Source organism: Myxine glutinosa, chromosome 7 (assembly GCF_964187855.1).
Source record: "Myxine glutinosa chromosome 7, kmMyxGlut1.1, whole genome shotgun sequence".
Taxonomy (NCBI): Eukaryota; Metazoa; Chordata; class Myxini; order Myxiniformes; family Myxinidae; genus Myxine; species Myxine glutinosa.
In genome coordinates this window covers 14,446,724-14,461,648 of record NC_136267.1, presented here as the reverse complement: position 1 = coordinate 14,461,648, position 14,925 = coordinate 14,446,724, and the positions used below count along the sequence as shown (strand labels likewise).

Below are 14,925 nucleotides of genomic sequence, written 5' to 3'. Positions count from 1 at the left end.
CTCAATGGCCTTGAAGTTACAGGCGTTTGAGAATTCATTTCGTTCTATAAAGGGCAACTTTCATTGGATTTTCTTCCCGTTTTTTTTCAACCGAGTCTAAAACTATGTTAGCGACTGTGAAAAATGAAATGATATATCGAATTTGATTTGAAATAAAACTGGGAGAGAGAGCAAGACACCACGGGCCTACAAAACAGGCCTCAAAGCTATGCGAGTTAATAAAATGGTGGATATTTGTTTATAATTATATGAAGCCACTCCCAGAATGGGTGGAGCTATGGGTGGAGCTATGGGTGGAGCTACTCTGCAAACCGAGTAAGCCACACCCCGGACAGACACCCAACAGACAGACAGACAGAATCAACAGACAGAATCAGACAGACAGAGATAGATTATTTTTTTTAAGTGATTCTTCACCAGAGATAGAGCCAAAAACAATATATAAATATTTCAAAAAGTTCTGGATGGACTATGACAAAACTAGGTGGATGAGTTGGTTCGGTGATAAGAACAAGCCAACTCGATTTTGTTTCAGCTCCGAATCCAGATCTTTCCCATCAGTGGGATACAAAACAAACTTCACCGGGCGGAGGTGTCCGCTCTACCCAGTGCCGTTCTAGATACACCATGTGATTCTTGCATTTCACGAAAAGACTCAAATTCCAAACAAACGGTGCAAAAGCGTTCTTGTAACAAAAACTACCAGTTCTAATCTCACCATGAAACGGGGGTGCAACCCATTTGGAGGTTACTTCATTGGGATACATCACCGCCTTGTCATACTCTTGAAGGTACTCCACATCTGGTTGCCATTGTTGTGCTCCTCTGTCAAAGAAAACGGCATTTTGGGGGGAGAGAGAGAGGACACCTCCTCGGTGTAAATAAATATGACGTCATCACGTTGGTTAGAATGACAGCGCGAAACACGTTTTCATGTATCATAGGTTTTTAGAACCAAGTGCGATGCCTAGATGCCAAATAACGTTTTGGGTGAAAACGAAATAGACTGTAGGTACATAACCAACCCCCTTCACAACAGCAGCAATCCTAAAATAAGCAGAAATAATAATAAATAATCCTCCCCACAAAACGCTAATCCAGCTTCGATTGCTTTGAGACATTCGTCTCGTATTCGTCGGAACATTGACAATTCAAGAACCATTACCTGCGTTGCTGGGACAAACTGGGACTGCAAGGCGCTGCCAGGGCGCGGGGGAGAGACAAAGTAAGGCCATGAGAGTGGTTGGAGGTCAAACCACGACACCAAACACGAAACCCCAAGAGCGCCGCCATGACAGCGCTAAAAAAACAACAACAACAACAATTATCTCGTATACTTTTTAAATTTCTTCCGATATAGGATAGCAAATACTAAACGTTCAAAATATCCTTAAACAGATACATTAAACAAACTAAAAAATGCACAATCAAAGGAAAAGCTAAGTTGGTTCAATGCTCGTGCTGATGTAAACTCTACCGTCATGGCCAATTGAAATTGGACAACTAGGCACAATTGAACACAAACACTAATGCTGAGAGAACGGAAAACAATTTCTCCATAATAACAACGAAATATAAAACATCAAATGAAATAATTTATTCACCCTAATAAGTATCTGAGATAATACAAACCCCAATCCTCCCTTAATGAGGCAGGTATTAGTTCAGATCAGGAGTGTGTTCCGTGAGCAAGCTGCTTGCTATCGCTTTCCTGCACATTCCATGATATGCTTTGCATTTGATGTGATTGAAATTCTTCGAGGATATCAAACAAGCACTCAGAAAGCTTCCCACTTCTTTGTCTCACCCCCATCCTATTTGGCGGTTGAAGGTGTTACTGAGGACGTGCTCGCTGCCTGTGGTTGAAATGTCACAGGTGTGCTGTTGTGTGTGCTGCACCCAGTGTGTCCTACTCATTACCGACCAGTACCGGATCGGGTAGGAAATAAGCAATTTCTGCTAGAATCTAGATTGATTTTATCTACTAGTAATAGGCGTCTACAACCATCCTTGACCACATGTTGGAGAACGTCAACCGAGGCCCTCACTTTTTCACCTTTATTCCCATTCAAATTCGTTTTCTCCACAACCACATCAGCAATTGACACAAAACTTTCAACATAGGAGCGCCTACCCATGGATTACCATGGCTATGATATGCCATGATGGATGGCCTGTGATACCATGATATGCCATGATGATATGCCATGATGATATGCCACCATGATATGCCATGATGGATGGCCTATGCTCTTCGATATGCCATGATGGATGGCCATGGATAGGCATGGATGTTTTTTTTAAAGCAAAGTTACTTGATGATTGGATGCCAAATGCAGCCAGCATTCCAAAAAGTCTCTTTTCTGGAAGTGTTGGTTGCAGGGTGTTTTACATATCAGGAATAAATGGCCTCGACCTCGCTTCGCTCAGCCTTGGTCGAATTACTGATGAATGATTATTTTTGACAATAACGATAACGATGGTGACCAAGGTCTTGAAAAGACCCAAAGATCCAGGTAACCATTCTCTACATCCTCTAAGAGAAGAACATGCCCTCTGTGGCTGAAACTTGGCCTTCCTCGAGCCTCTGCTGCATGACTTTCCAGGCCCTGGGACGACATGCTGAAAGCTACGCAAGGCCAGAGCCAATTGTTGGTCCACTTGTAAAGCTCGTCGTGTAAGCGAAGGGATGTGACCATTGACCATGGGTTCAAATACTTCCTCCTTTTCACACCATTATGTTCTGCAACAGCAGCGTGGTCACGGATACGAGTTCCTCAAATCGTATCAAAGCTGCGAATCTTGTGAATACAGATTCTCCAGTTCCAGGCAAGAATTGACAGTTGTCTGCACCAATGCTATAAAAGACTGGCAGGAAACGAGTTACAATGGAGTAAGACGTACAGCTGAGATTCCCCACAAGACGGTGCCATGGATTACTACCAATAAGGGACCTTGAGTGATAGTTGTGGAATTGTAATACTATCTACAAACAGTCTCCACCAGAATACATACAAAAAGAGACAAAAGACCAGCAAATAGAGTAAGTGGGTGTCTACCTGTCATCTACGCTGCTCATCCCAAATTCTCCCTACCCTCCTTTATCTCTCAAATTTAATTATTCTCTTCTCAATTTTTATTTTCTCAAATAGGCCCCGTCCTCGGTTCTCGGTGCGTAATACGAAATACTGTATGTGGAGCCAAACGATACCAATGGTGTATTGTCTTCATTCTGTTTAACGACGTTGGGTTTTTTTTTTTAAACCCAGGCAGGTGGAGCGAAAAGTGGGGTTAAGTTAAGCAATTGGTTCACCTTGTCCGTCTGTCTGTCTGCAAATGTCAGTTTATGATCGAGGAACAACTTGATTTCAATGAAATGTTATATTTTGAACTGAATTGGAAAATTCACCTGTAGTTTCACAGTAATTTGACTCTGAATTCGTTCCGATTGCGCATGCGCAAAGAGGAGTGAGCTAATATTTTACTCTGTCTACCTGTCTGGCAGTCAAACAAAATTGAAAATCATTCCAAACAGGAAACTTACTGATTTTAACTCTTAGATGCAGGCGTCAAAAATCCTACACCTATGCAGCCATTGGGCCTCAGAGGCCCGACGGATGTATTCGTTGTTTTTTTTGTTTTTTTAATAGATATTTTTTCTTTCATATCCCTTTTCAATCCAAGTCGATGCTCATGGATGTGTAATTCCTCAGAAAATGTGAATCATTGATCCTATTAGTTGGAAGAATCCCATACAAGAAATTAATCTTTTTTGTTTTTTTTGCAAACAATATTTTTTGTTTTTTCGTTTTTAACTTTTTTCCTCTAAAAAGTTGAGGCTCATGGAGGAGTATTTGCTCAAAAAATATCATTCACTAATCCTTTTATTTAGAATGTATATGTCCACAACTGTCAAAAATCCCACACTTATGCAGCCATTGGGCCTCTGAGGCACCACGAATGTATTCGTGTAAATTTTTTAATTTTCATATTTTTGTCACTGAATTATTTGTAACCAAGTTATAGGAGCATATAATGAGGCTCATATCAAGAAAATAATGATATAACATAGTAGTACAACAACATTTATGCGGGGCCCCAAAGGCCCCAGGCCTGCATTCGTGTCGGATTTTCGTGTTATAAGTGAAGAATGAAGATTTTCCCACGAGCCTGAATGAATTTTTTATTTATGTCACTGAATTTTGTGTAACAACATGAAAGTCGGTGAAAAGTCGGTGAAAATGAGGCTCATTCCAAAAAAAAATTGTACAGCATAGTTTTTGCAACAAAAAAAACCTTGTGGGCTTCCGAGGCCCAATCACTGAATCCAAGGGTTAAATATGTTATAATGGACACAAACAACAGGCATGAATAACTAATGTAATGTACTAAATAAGGAGGTGTAAAAGACGGTTCATCAACAGCGGTAAACTTCCACAAAAAGTTTTTCCTTTGACCTTTAAAATCCTTATTTAATTTCAATTGAATTATATACTTGAACAGAACACAATCGCCTTATTGACATTTTCACAAACCTTCCTTTCAGCAGGAGTTGGACAAAATATTATGGCATTTAATTTGACACCATCTCGACCAATCAAATTTGCAGCTTGCAGACCCCACCCATGTCCTTGTTTCTCAAGACCCTATAGTTTCTAAGAACCCTGTAGTTTTCACCGTTTTTATTGACTTTTTGTGACGATCCATCAATTTCATGAACATTCAAACCTGTGACACTTGCACTAAATATTTGATGTGGACACGCCATTTAATAGCAAAATATTCAGATTCAGGAAAGTATTGATACCATGCTTCATAAATTGGGTAAAGATGCAGTTTAACCTGAACACGTGTAAGGGGCTGGGGATGGGAAAGAGTAATAAAAATAGGGATCACATGATACAAGCGGAAATGTTTGAGCGTGTCACACAGGAGAGGGATCAGGGGGTGATAATAGATGCGGGAGGTAAGCAGAGAGGACAATGCCAGGTAACTGGAGGTAAAGAACAAACGGTTTTAGGATTGTATTCGTAGGGGATAAATTATAAATCCAAAGAGGTGGTTTTGGCATTGCATTGGAATTTAGTGAGTGCCCATCTATATATATAGTGAACAGTTTTGGTCGCCACATTGTATCATCATTGAATCATTGGAATCTCCCGCGGTGAAGCTTATTCTGAGGGCCTCTCACTCACTCACCGCAGGCAGGTTGGTGGTCTCTCTGTCTTCTACCGACTCCTCTCCGGCCTTGCTCCCCCAGCTCTATCTGTGCTCTGTCCCCCAAATATTCCTACAGGTCGCACAAGATCTGCCTGCAACCCTCTTATGGTGAAACTGCCAAAATCAAGACTCTCTGCTCACCTTCACTCCTTCATTCCTCTTTTTCCCGCGTCTGGAACAAACTCCCTCACTCTCTTCAATCCCACTCCTCCCTCCAGGTCTTTAAAACAGCTGTTCACCTCCATCTCTTATCTTCCCCCATCCAAAACCTTGATCTTTTCTACCCCGGTTAAAACACCCTAAATCCGCCTCTTTCAATCCCCAACTTCTTTCCTGAAATTCCTAGAAGTGAAATTCCTAGTAGTGTCCATTTGCTTTATACCGTGTACCACTCCCTCCTCCCCAGCCCTCTCTCTTCCACAGATCTACCGACGTCCCTGTTCTCTAATGTTGTTGTGCGTGTGTGCTTCCCTCTCCCTCCCCTCTTGTCTCCCGCTCCCTTCATTGCATGTTTTGTGTGTCTGTGCATGTTTTCATGTTCAATGTGTTAGCTCTTACATGAGCCTCGATTCTGTATACAACAAAAACAACCAAAAAAACCCCCACAACTCAGGAAGGTCATATAGCTGTCATGGGGAGTGTTCAACGCAGGACGACTCGTACTGGATTGATTCCGGGCCTAGCTAGTCTCAGCTATGAGGATTGGCTGAAGGGAACGGGGCTTTATACATTAGAAAGGAGGTGGTAACACGACTTTGGTATGATCGGGATGTTGAAGATAATGAAGGATAGAGACAAATTAAATACAGAATAATTATTGAGCACAATGGACAGTGATCGGACCAGGGGTCATTAAGATGGTAGTGAGGCAGGAGTGCACGGAATGGTCTCCCTGGAAAGGTACTGGCAGCAGAAACGGTAAAGAAGGTTAAATTGGAATTAGATAGGTACCGGTACCTGGAAGTATTAGAGATAGAGGGTATATGGATATTGGCAGGACTTTTAAGTACGGTAGCTCGAGTATGGATGGCTCATGATTGTGTGCACCTGTGCTGAGTGTTGTCCGTGGGGGTCTTGTCAAGAGATGGTGTGCCACGTGTGGTTGGTGACTTGGGGTATATTTCTCACCCAAAAACCGCTTTGGCCCACCCTGAAATAGGATTTTTTAATTTACAGTGCGTCGTTTTAACGGATAAAATTGGTCTGATGGTCGTTAGGCGCCGGCATGATGGACCGAATGGCGTCTTGCGTCCAGTTGGGAGGAGGGAGGGGAGGGGTGAAGAGGATAGAAGTAAACATGGGACATCATTTTGCTTGTAACAGAGAAAGGCGTGGCTTGCCTAAAGGCGGTGCTTATGCTGCTGTGGGAGAGGAGAGGGCGTGGCTTGCCTAAAGGCGGTGCTTAAGCCGCTGTGAGAGAGGGGAGGGCGTGGCTTGCCTAGGCAGTGCTTATGCTGCTGTGGTAGAGGGGAGGGCGTGGCTTGCCTAAAGGCGGTGCTTATGCTGCTGTGGGAGAGGGGAGGGCGTGGCTTGCCTAAAGGCGGTGCTGATGCTGCTGTGAGAGAGGAGAGGGCGTGGCTTGCCTAAAGGCGGTGCTGATGCTGCTGTGAGAGAGGAGAGGGCGTGGCTTGCCTAAAGGCGGTGCTTATGCTGCTGTGGGAGAGGGGAGGGCGTGGCTTGCCTAAAGGCGGTGCTGATGCTGCTGTGAGAGAGGAGAGGGCGTGGCTTGCCTAAAGGCGGTGCGAATGATCCACAGACACGAACTCAGCTTTATATAATCTATTTTTCTCTGTATATTACTCATTTAAAAAAATTGATTTATGGTTTATTCTTAAGTTTCCGAGGTATCACCACTAAATAATTTTGATTGTTAAAACTGAAACAACGGCAACCTTTTTAGGCCACGTGGTACGATAGAACAGGAAGTTGTTCGTGTTTTTGTGGATGATTGCAATAGAAATGATTTTCGATCGGTGATGAGGGCTATTTAATTTGGTGCTGATTTGTGTAATACTCCAACAACGTGGATAATTAACCTGGTTACTTGGACAAGGCAACGAGCCTGTTAAATGCTAGTCGGACGAGTAACGATCTGGTTTAAACCACTGCAACTGCAAGTGAGCTGCTGCGCTGGTGAAGCGGACCAGGTGGAGAGTAGATTAGTACTTGTAGGACGGTACCGCTTGGCGAGGTAGTTTGCCAGACCGGTTGCTGAGCCGGGTTGCTGGACCGCTTGGCGAGGTAGTTTGCCAGACCGGTTGCTGAGCTGGGTTGCCGGACCGCTAGGCGAAGTAGTTTGCCGGACCGGTTGCTGAGCCGGGTTGCTGGACCGCTTGGCGAGGTAGTTTGCCAGATCGGTTGCTGAGCCGGGTTGCCGGACCGCTAGGCGAAGTAGTTTGCCGGACCGGTTGCCGAGCCAGGTTGCCGGACTGGGTGTTGGACCGCTTGGCGAGCCAGTTTGCCGGACTTCTTGGCGAGTCAGGTTGCCGGACCGCTTGGCGAGCCGGGTTGCCGGACCGCTTACTGAGCCGGGTTGCCAGGCCCCTTGGCGAGCCACTTTGCCGGACTTCTTTCTTGGCGAGCCACTTTGCCGGACCGCTTGGCGAGCCAGTTTGCTGGACCGGTTGGCGAGTGAGTTTGCCCAGCCGGGTTGCTGGACCGGTTGGCGAGCCAGTTTGCCCAGCCGGGTTGCTGGACCGGTTGGCGAGCCAGTTTGCTGGACCGGTTGGCAAGCCAAACAAAGTTTCTCAACGTGAACGATGATTTCTAGCATCGGTTATCTTCATGGCTCCCTGGCGAAACTCTTGCGTTGCTCCTCGTTCACTGTCATTACTTTCCTCTCTCGGTAATGATCTTGGATGTTTTACCATGGTGAGTGACATGAGTTTTGTACCATGATCCATCCGTTCGATTGGGATTGGCTCATGGAAGTAACCATGTCCTTGGTGTTGCTAAAAGTTGCATGTGACGCTTTTTAGAAGCTCCGTGCCAATGCTGCTCTCTTTTACAAAGTGAAGATTGAGACAATTACTTTATATTCACTACTCTTATCTACCTCCTCGTTCCATCTGGCCCGTACCTTTTGCTGAACATCATACAAGTGTATTTTGGTGAACGAAACAAAGTTAATCGATAGGAGGTGGAGGTGGAGGGGGAGTTGGTGAGAATCGGAGGTGTAAGAGAGTCCAGAGAGGGTGTGGTGCTTCATGGCAATCTGCCTGGCGAATGCATGTGGTGTGCTGTGCATGATCTTCACCTACTTGTTTGTGGCTTTCGCCGAGTATGCCCTCGTTCTGCACATTGCACTGCCCAACTACTCCAGCGGGTGAGTCTCCCTGCACACCATTAACAGTGATGAGACCAACAGCACTACATCACTAACGTAACGAGACCACCTAAAGATTTATGGCACTGACTTTCGTGTTTCTTCCTCCAGACCCTGGGCGGTTATTCATACTGCGGCCTTCAACGTTCTGGTTCTCATGCTGATCGTAGCACATGTGAGGGCTGCCACCGCGGACCCTGGTGCGATCCTTGCAGGCGGTAGAGGGTGGGAGATGGGATTGCAGGTTGGGGTTGGGGTTGGATGCAAGAAAGTTGGTTTGGTCTTCATTTGTCCTTCACTGGTCATTGATCTTCACATCTAATTGTGTTGCACCTAATTACAGCATCTCTGCCCCATATAATGTGTATGGTGGACATCAAAACGCAATCGAGACAACCCACAGTCCTTAACCACACCTCTGATATCCATCATAACAAAGTGCTGTAATTTATTTATTTAATCTTTGGCTTTACCATGTTGGATATGCCTAACTGTGCTAACAATAGTTGTCTGTTTGCTTTAGGTTTTGTGTCCCTGCCTCACACTGCTATAGACTTCTCCGACATCCGATCGTCACCACGAAATAAAGCCGAGAAGGCAAGTTGTTGTGTTGGTCATAGTTAGTTTTTAACATATTATGTGCACTCATACCCATTCCAATGACAAAGTGCTAGTATTTTCATTTTAGAAGTACGATACATGACTTCCGAAATGCCGTATGAATGGCAAAGGTGTGTGTGTGTGTGTGTGTGTGTGTGTGTGTGTGTGTGTGTGTGTGTGTGTGTGTGTGTGTGTGTGTGTGTGTGTGTGTGTGCGTGCTTACACTGATTCGGTTCGGCTCACCGGGTACTTTTGGCTTCTAATTATATTTGGTCGTTTGATGAAATCCCAGTGTATACCCTGGATTAGAATAGGTACACCGTATCCCTGCGTGTCGTAAAAGGCGACTAAGAGGGTTGGCGTCAGGAAGGGCATCCGGCCATACAAACATTGCCTCAAAAAGAGAACCATGACAATGGGCAACAACTATATGTGGGCAGGGTACAGCCCGAAGTGGAGATCGGTTTCTGAGGTTTGGGACATGGAATGTAGGGACAATGACGGGGAGATCAGCAGAAGTGGTGGAAGTATTGGTCAGAAGAAGAGTGGACATATGTTGTGTGCAAGAGACGAGATGGAAGGGAAGTGGTGTGAGAATGGTGAAGGGCAGGCAGGGACAGAAATACAAGTTTGTGTGGCAAGGGTGCCCGGAGGGCGTGAATGGTGTTGGTGTCCTGTTTTCTGAGGAGTTTGTAGACAGTGTGGTGAGTGTGACTAGAGTGAGTGATAGGTTGATGATGGTGAAAATGATGATTGGAAAGCTCTTGGTGAACGTCATCTCGGGATATGCTCCGCAGGTTGGTCGGACCGATGAAGAGAAGGACATGTTCTGGTGTGCGATAGAGAAGCTGATGGAAAATGTGAAAGATGAGGAAGTTGTAGTGGTAGGAGGAGACCTAAATGGACATGTGGGAAGGAGTATGGATGGTTTTTAGGGAGTTCATGGGGGTTACGGATATGGTGTGAGAAATGGAGAAGGTGAAAGGATTTTGGATTTTGCTGATGGAGCTGATTTGTTGATTTGTAATACTCAGTTCCAGAAAGAGGATAATAAGCTTGTTACATACACGTCAGGTGGGTCGACGACAACCGTTGATTTACCTGATGGTGCGTAGGCGAGATAGGGGGCACCTCCGGGACACAAAGGTGATCCCGGGGGAGGAGGCTGTTTCACAGCACCACTTGGTTGTCTGCGACATAAGGGTGAAAGGTGCGAGGAGAGCTCGGCGGGTGAAGTACCAACCGAGAATGAAGGTGTGGAGGTTGAAAGAGGTGACAGTAAGGGAGGCATTAAAAGAGAGGCTGAGCAGGGTAGAGGATGATGTGGTTGAGCTTGAAAGTGGTTGGATGTCAATGAAAGCTAGTCTGTTGGGAGCCGTTGGTGAGGTATGTGGATAGACAAAAGGAACACCGAGGCACTCGGAAACATGGTGGTGGGATGTTGAAGTTGGAAAGAGGATTGAGGAGAAGAGGAAGAAGTTCAAGGAGTGGCAGAAGGCAAAGGGTACGGGAGCAGAAACAGCAGAGCATGAAAGTTATAAGGCAGCCAAGAAGGGTGCAAAGAAAGAGGTAGCAAAGGCACAGGAGGCATGTCGGAAAATGTTCAGAGAACGCTTGGATTCAGAAGAGGGTCAGAGAGCAGTATTCAGGATTGCAAAGCAGATCGCGAAAGAGAGGTGTGATGTGATGGGGGTGAGTTGCTTGAAGGATGAAGTGGGACAAATCGTTGTGGACCCAGATGGAATTAAAGGAAGATGGAAAAGATATATGGAAATGCTGTTGAATACAGAGAATGAATGGGATGGCAACATAGAGAGTAACCCAGTTTTAGGACCGGCAGAGAAGATAACTGAGAAGGAAGTTGAGGAAGCGATAAAAGCAATGAAAAGTAGAAAAGCGGGAGGGCCGACGGGAGTTGTGGGAGATATGTTGAAGGCAGCAGGAAATTGGGGTGTGAAGAGAATGACAGATCTGTAATCTGATGGTGAAAGAAGGCCGCATTCTAGTCGATTGGGAACAGAGTACCCTCGTCCCTCTATACAAGGGGAAAGGTGACCCTCTGGAGTGTGGCTCGTAACGAGCGATAAAGTTATTGGAGCATGGAATGAAGGTATTGGAAAGGGTTTTGGAGAGGAGGATAAGGAAGAAAGTGAAGATCGAAGAAATGCAGTTTGGATTTATGCCAGGAAGAGGAACGGCAGATGCGCTTTTCATTGTGAGGCAGTTGCAGGAGAAGTACATGGAGAAGAGGAAGAAGTTGTTTCTTGGGTTTGTTGATCTGGAGAAAGCATTCGATAGGGTTCCACGCAAAGTATTGACATGGGCATTGAGGACGTCAGGAGTGGAGGAATGGTTGATCACAGTAGTGATGGCAATGTACAAAAGAGCGCGCACAGCTGTAAGGACGAAGGACGGGAACAGTGGTGAGTTTGAGGTGAAGGTGGGAGTGCATCAGGGGTCGGTACTAAGACCACTACTATTTGTAGCTGTGATGGAGGTGCTGGCTCAGAACGTAAAGGAGGGTTTACCGTGGGAGTTGTTGTATGCAGATGATCTGGTGTTGATTGCGGAAAGTATGGATGGACTGAAGGAAAAGATGAACAAGTGGAAGGAATGTATGGAGACAAAAGGTCTGAAGGTGAATATCGGAAAGACGAAGGTGATGGCAAGTGGTAAAGCATGTGGTGAGGTGGAAAGAAATGGGAAGTGGCCCTGTGCTGTGTGCAGGAAGGGTGTCGGAGTGAACTCCATTCAATGTACAATGTGCGCTGAGTGGGTTCATCAAAAATGTAGTGGTCTGAGAGGGTCATTAACCAGTGTGGCAGCTACATTCAAATGTAAGGTGTGCACAGAGGGAGCTGCAGATGGAGGAAATGTTGAGTTGGATCTTGGAGACTGCGTGAAGCTGGAAGGTGTGAAAACATTTTGCTACCTCGGAGACATGCTGAATGGAGAAGGTGGATCAGACTCGGCAACGGTTGCTCGAGTGAGATGTGCATGGAAGAAGCTTCGGGAACTGAGTGGCGTGCTGATGAGGAGGAGAGTGTCGTTGAAGCTGAAGGGAAAGGTGTATGCTGCATGTGTGAGAAGTGTTATGATTTATGGGAGCGAGACATGGGTAATGAACGTAGAGCAGCAACGAAGGCTGGAAATGGTGGAAATGCGAATGGTTTGATGGATGTGTGGAGTATTGTTGAGAGAGAGGAAGACAAATGATGAATTGCGAAAGATAATGGGAATAGAGCCTGTGACGGATGGAGTGAAGAGAAACAAGTTGAGATGGTTTGGTCATGTGTTGAGGAAGGATGAAAGTGACTGGTTGAGAAGAGTGATGGAAATGAATGTAGAAGGAAGTAGAGGACGGGGAAGACCGAGAAAGACTTGGCTAAAGATGGTGGAAGAAGAAATGCGGGCAAGGGGGTTAAGAAGGAGAGATGCAGAAAATAGGGCAAAATGGAGAAGATTGTCATGGGGACCGCAAGGCTAACCCCCGCTCTAGCAGGGAACATGGCCTTAAAATGCATGTTGTTGTTGTTGTTGTTGTTGTTAATGATGATGAAACATGTCCAGGCCGCACCGGTTTACTTCGTTACCAGGGGGTTTCTGCACATGCGCGCCAAGCAATGTGGAGCGAATTACGTCCTCTCAAAAGTCGCGTGATGGAAATGTTATCATCCAGCAGGGGTCCTGATTTGCTTTAAAAATAAAAAAGAAGTTATGCTACCATGGTAATGTTTGGTGTACTATATTGTCATTTGGCAATAACGTACGGAAGCGGTTTTTATTGACAATGTGTGAACATGTCCTGAATGTTTTTATTTTTCTCTCACTCTACTTCATTCACTGGAACGCAGTTGCAAAGTGATTGGTTGTGTTGTAATGTGAGCAGAGCCATGAGGAATGGACCGTGTGTAACCCCTGTGAAGCATACAGGCCGCCTCGTGCTCACCACTGCAGTGTATGTGGCCGCTGCGTCCGCAAGATGGATCATCACTGCCCCTGGTGAGCTCCTGCTGTGTTTAAAACCCGTTCCAGTGCGTGATCATCGTGGTCGAAGTAATTGATCTGGATCCATCTGTATTATATTCTCCGTATGGATACGTCTGTCCAGGGGAGTGGCTACACCCGGTCTGGGAGGGGCTTCAAAAGCAAATCACCACCATTTTGTTTACTCGCATAGCTTTGAGGCCACTTTTTGTTAGTGTGTGTGTGTGTGTGTGTGTGTGTGTGTGTGTGTGTGTGTGTGTGTGTGTGTGTGTGTGTGTGTGTGTGTGTGTGTGTGTGTGTGTGTGTGTGTGTGTGTGTGTGTGTGTGTGTGTGTGTGCACGCGCACACGCATTCACATGTTATCAGAAGTAAATAGATTGTGTAGATTACATCATTTGTGCATCTGATAAATTGCCAGTAACTATTTTGTAAAACTGAATGTGCAGCAACTAAATGAATATGTCCAAATGTCACGCACGTCCATGCCCGTGGGATTCCCACGGGTGACCCCACTAGTCTTAGTCTTACTATCATTCACCAAATGTCCGTCCGTCCGTCTGTCCGTTCGAAGGTACCGCAAAAACGGCTGAACCGATCGCAACGATATTTTGGGTGGGTAATCCTGGGACCCCTTGGAGTAAAATAGGCTATGTTGTTTTTCAAGTTTTCCAGTTTTTCCAAACACTATGGAATAATATTTACCGATATGAACAGTGATGTGGCTTTTATTGAAATTATACAAACACTGTTTAGATTTTGATGACAATTATGAACCTGCCGCGAATGCGGAAGTGGACAGATTACGGCAATGAGCTGGTTTGATAATATCTCAATACAACCATCATTTAAAACAGTATTTTGTTAAAGTATAAATTGATGATTGGAATCGCCATTGACTGGGTATGGAACAAGCATACCAGTTTGTTTGCGAATGGGTACGTTTTTCATGGAAGTCCTTCACGAACTTGCTGTCCATGTCTGACGTGTGACTGAAGGTGCTACAGGAATGTGGAATTTATTGGTTTCATGCTTTAGCTTTCGCCGTTTCTGCATTGTCTGTTTGCTTTTGGCCTCCCACCCGTGCGTAGCACGGGTACTTCACTTGTTAGTAAAATTCAGCAACAGTGCTGACCCTACTCTATTGGGCCAAATTAATGAAAGGCTCTTAGCAAGCGTCGTGATAAAAAAGAAAAACACACCTAACCTTCAAACGCAGACAAAAACATGGTCGTAGGCGCACAGCGAATCACCCGTTTAAATAGCAATTTACGAAGGGAGATAAACAGCCATTTAGTTGTGCGCGTATATACGGTCGATTAGCCTGTGAAACTCCGTACTTGTGCACGTCTAAACAGCTGATTAGCCTGTGAATCCCCGCCAATATCTAAAACACCCAATTATTTGGTTGTGCGCGTCTAAACAGCTGATTGGCCTGTGAATAAAACCACCGTTTAGAGGCCATTTTTTCCCCGCAAAGCGGGGGTTGGCCTTTTCGGGGACCGTGGTAGTTGTTGTTTTTTGGTCCCCTTTTTGAAGCAATGTTTTACGGCCGGATGCCCTTCCTGACGCCAACCCTTTTTGCCGCCTTCAACGACAAACAGGGAATTACCAGTGAACTGGTACTCAATTAGCCGACCTCGGAAGGATGACAGGCTGAGTCAACCCCCCTGGCATTAATTCGGCGATCGACCGAGATTCGAACCCAGGATCCTAGGATCCTAAGCCGGCACCCTAGCTGCTAGCCCAACACCAGGGATCAAATCAGGGCCTGTGAATCCCCGCCAATATCTACA

General features: G+C 45.5%; 2 protein-coding genes across 3 annotated transcripts in view; one reads left to right on the top strand and one right to left on the bottom strand.

Annotated features, from left to right (window-relative positions):
* NDUFS2 (NADH:ubiquinone oxidoreductase core subunit S2) overlaps positions 1 to 2,163 on the bottom strand; it is a 41,076-nt gene extending 38,913 nt beyond the window's left edge. Inside the window, exons 1-3 of the mRNA XM_068121837.2 lie at positions 2,135 to 2,163; positions 1,166 to 1,300; positions 719 to 825 (exon numbers count right to left, since the gene is read on the bottom strand). Coding sequence (XP_067977938.1) covers positions 719 to 825; positions 1,166 to 1,300; positions 2,135 to 2,148 — 256 coding nt within the window. The 5' untranslated portion in view covers positions 2,149 to 2,163. The remainder of the gene's footprint in view (positions 1 to 718; positions 826 to 1,165; positions 1,301 to 2,134) is intronic.
* Positions 2,164 to 7,118: 4,955 nt separating this feature from the next.
* Positions 7,119 to 14,925, top strand: part of LOC137430998 (palmitoyltransferase ZDHHC7) — a 41,216-nt gene continuing 33,409 nt past the window's right edge. Inside the window, exons 1-5 of one of the 2 annotated variants that reach the window (XM_068121840.2) lie at positions 7,970 to 8,091; positions 8,322 to 8,545; positions 8,657 to 8,745; positions 9,069 to 9,142; positions 13,035 to 13,147. In XM_068121840.2, the coding sequence (XP_067977941.1) occupies positions 8,427 to 8,545; positions 8,657 to 8,745; positions 9,069 to 9,142; positions 13,035 to 13,147 (395 nt within the window). In that variant the 5' untranslated portion in view covers positions 7,970 to 8,091; positions 8,322 to 8,426. Of the gene's footprint in view, positions 8,546 to 8,656; positions 8,746 to 9,068; positions 9,143 to 13,034; positions 13,148 to 14,925 lie in introns of both variants that reach the window. The other variant, XM_068121841.2, reaches the window with a different exon arrangement.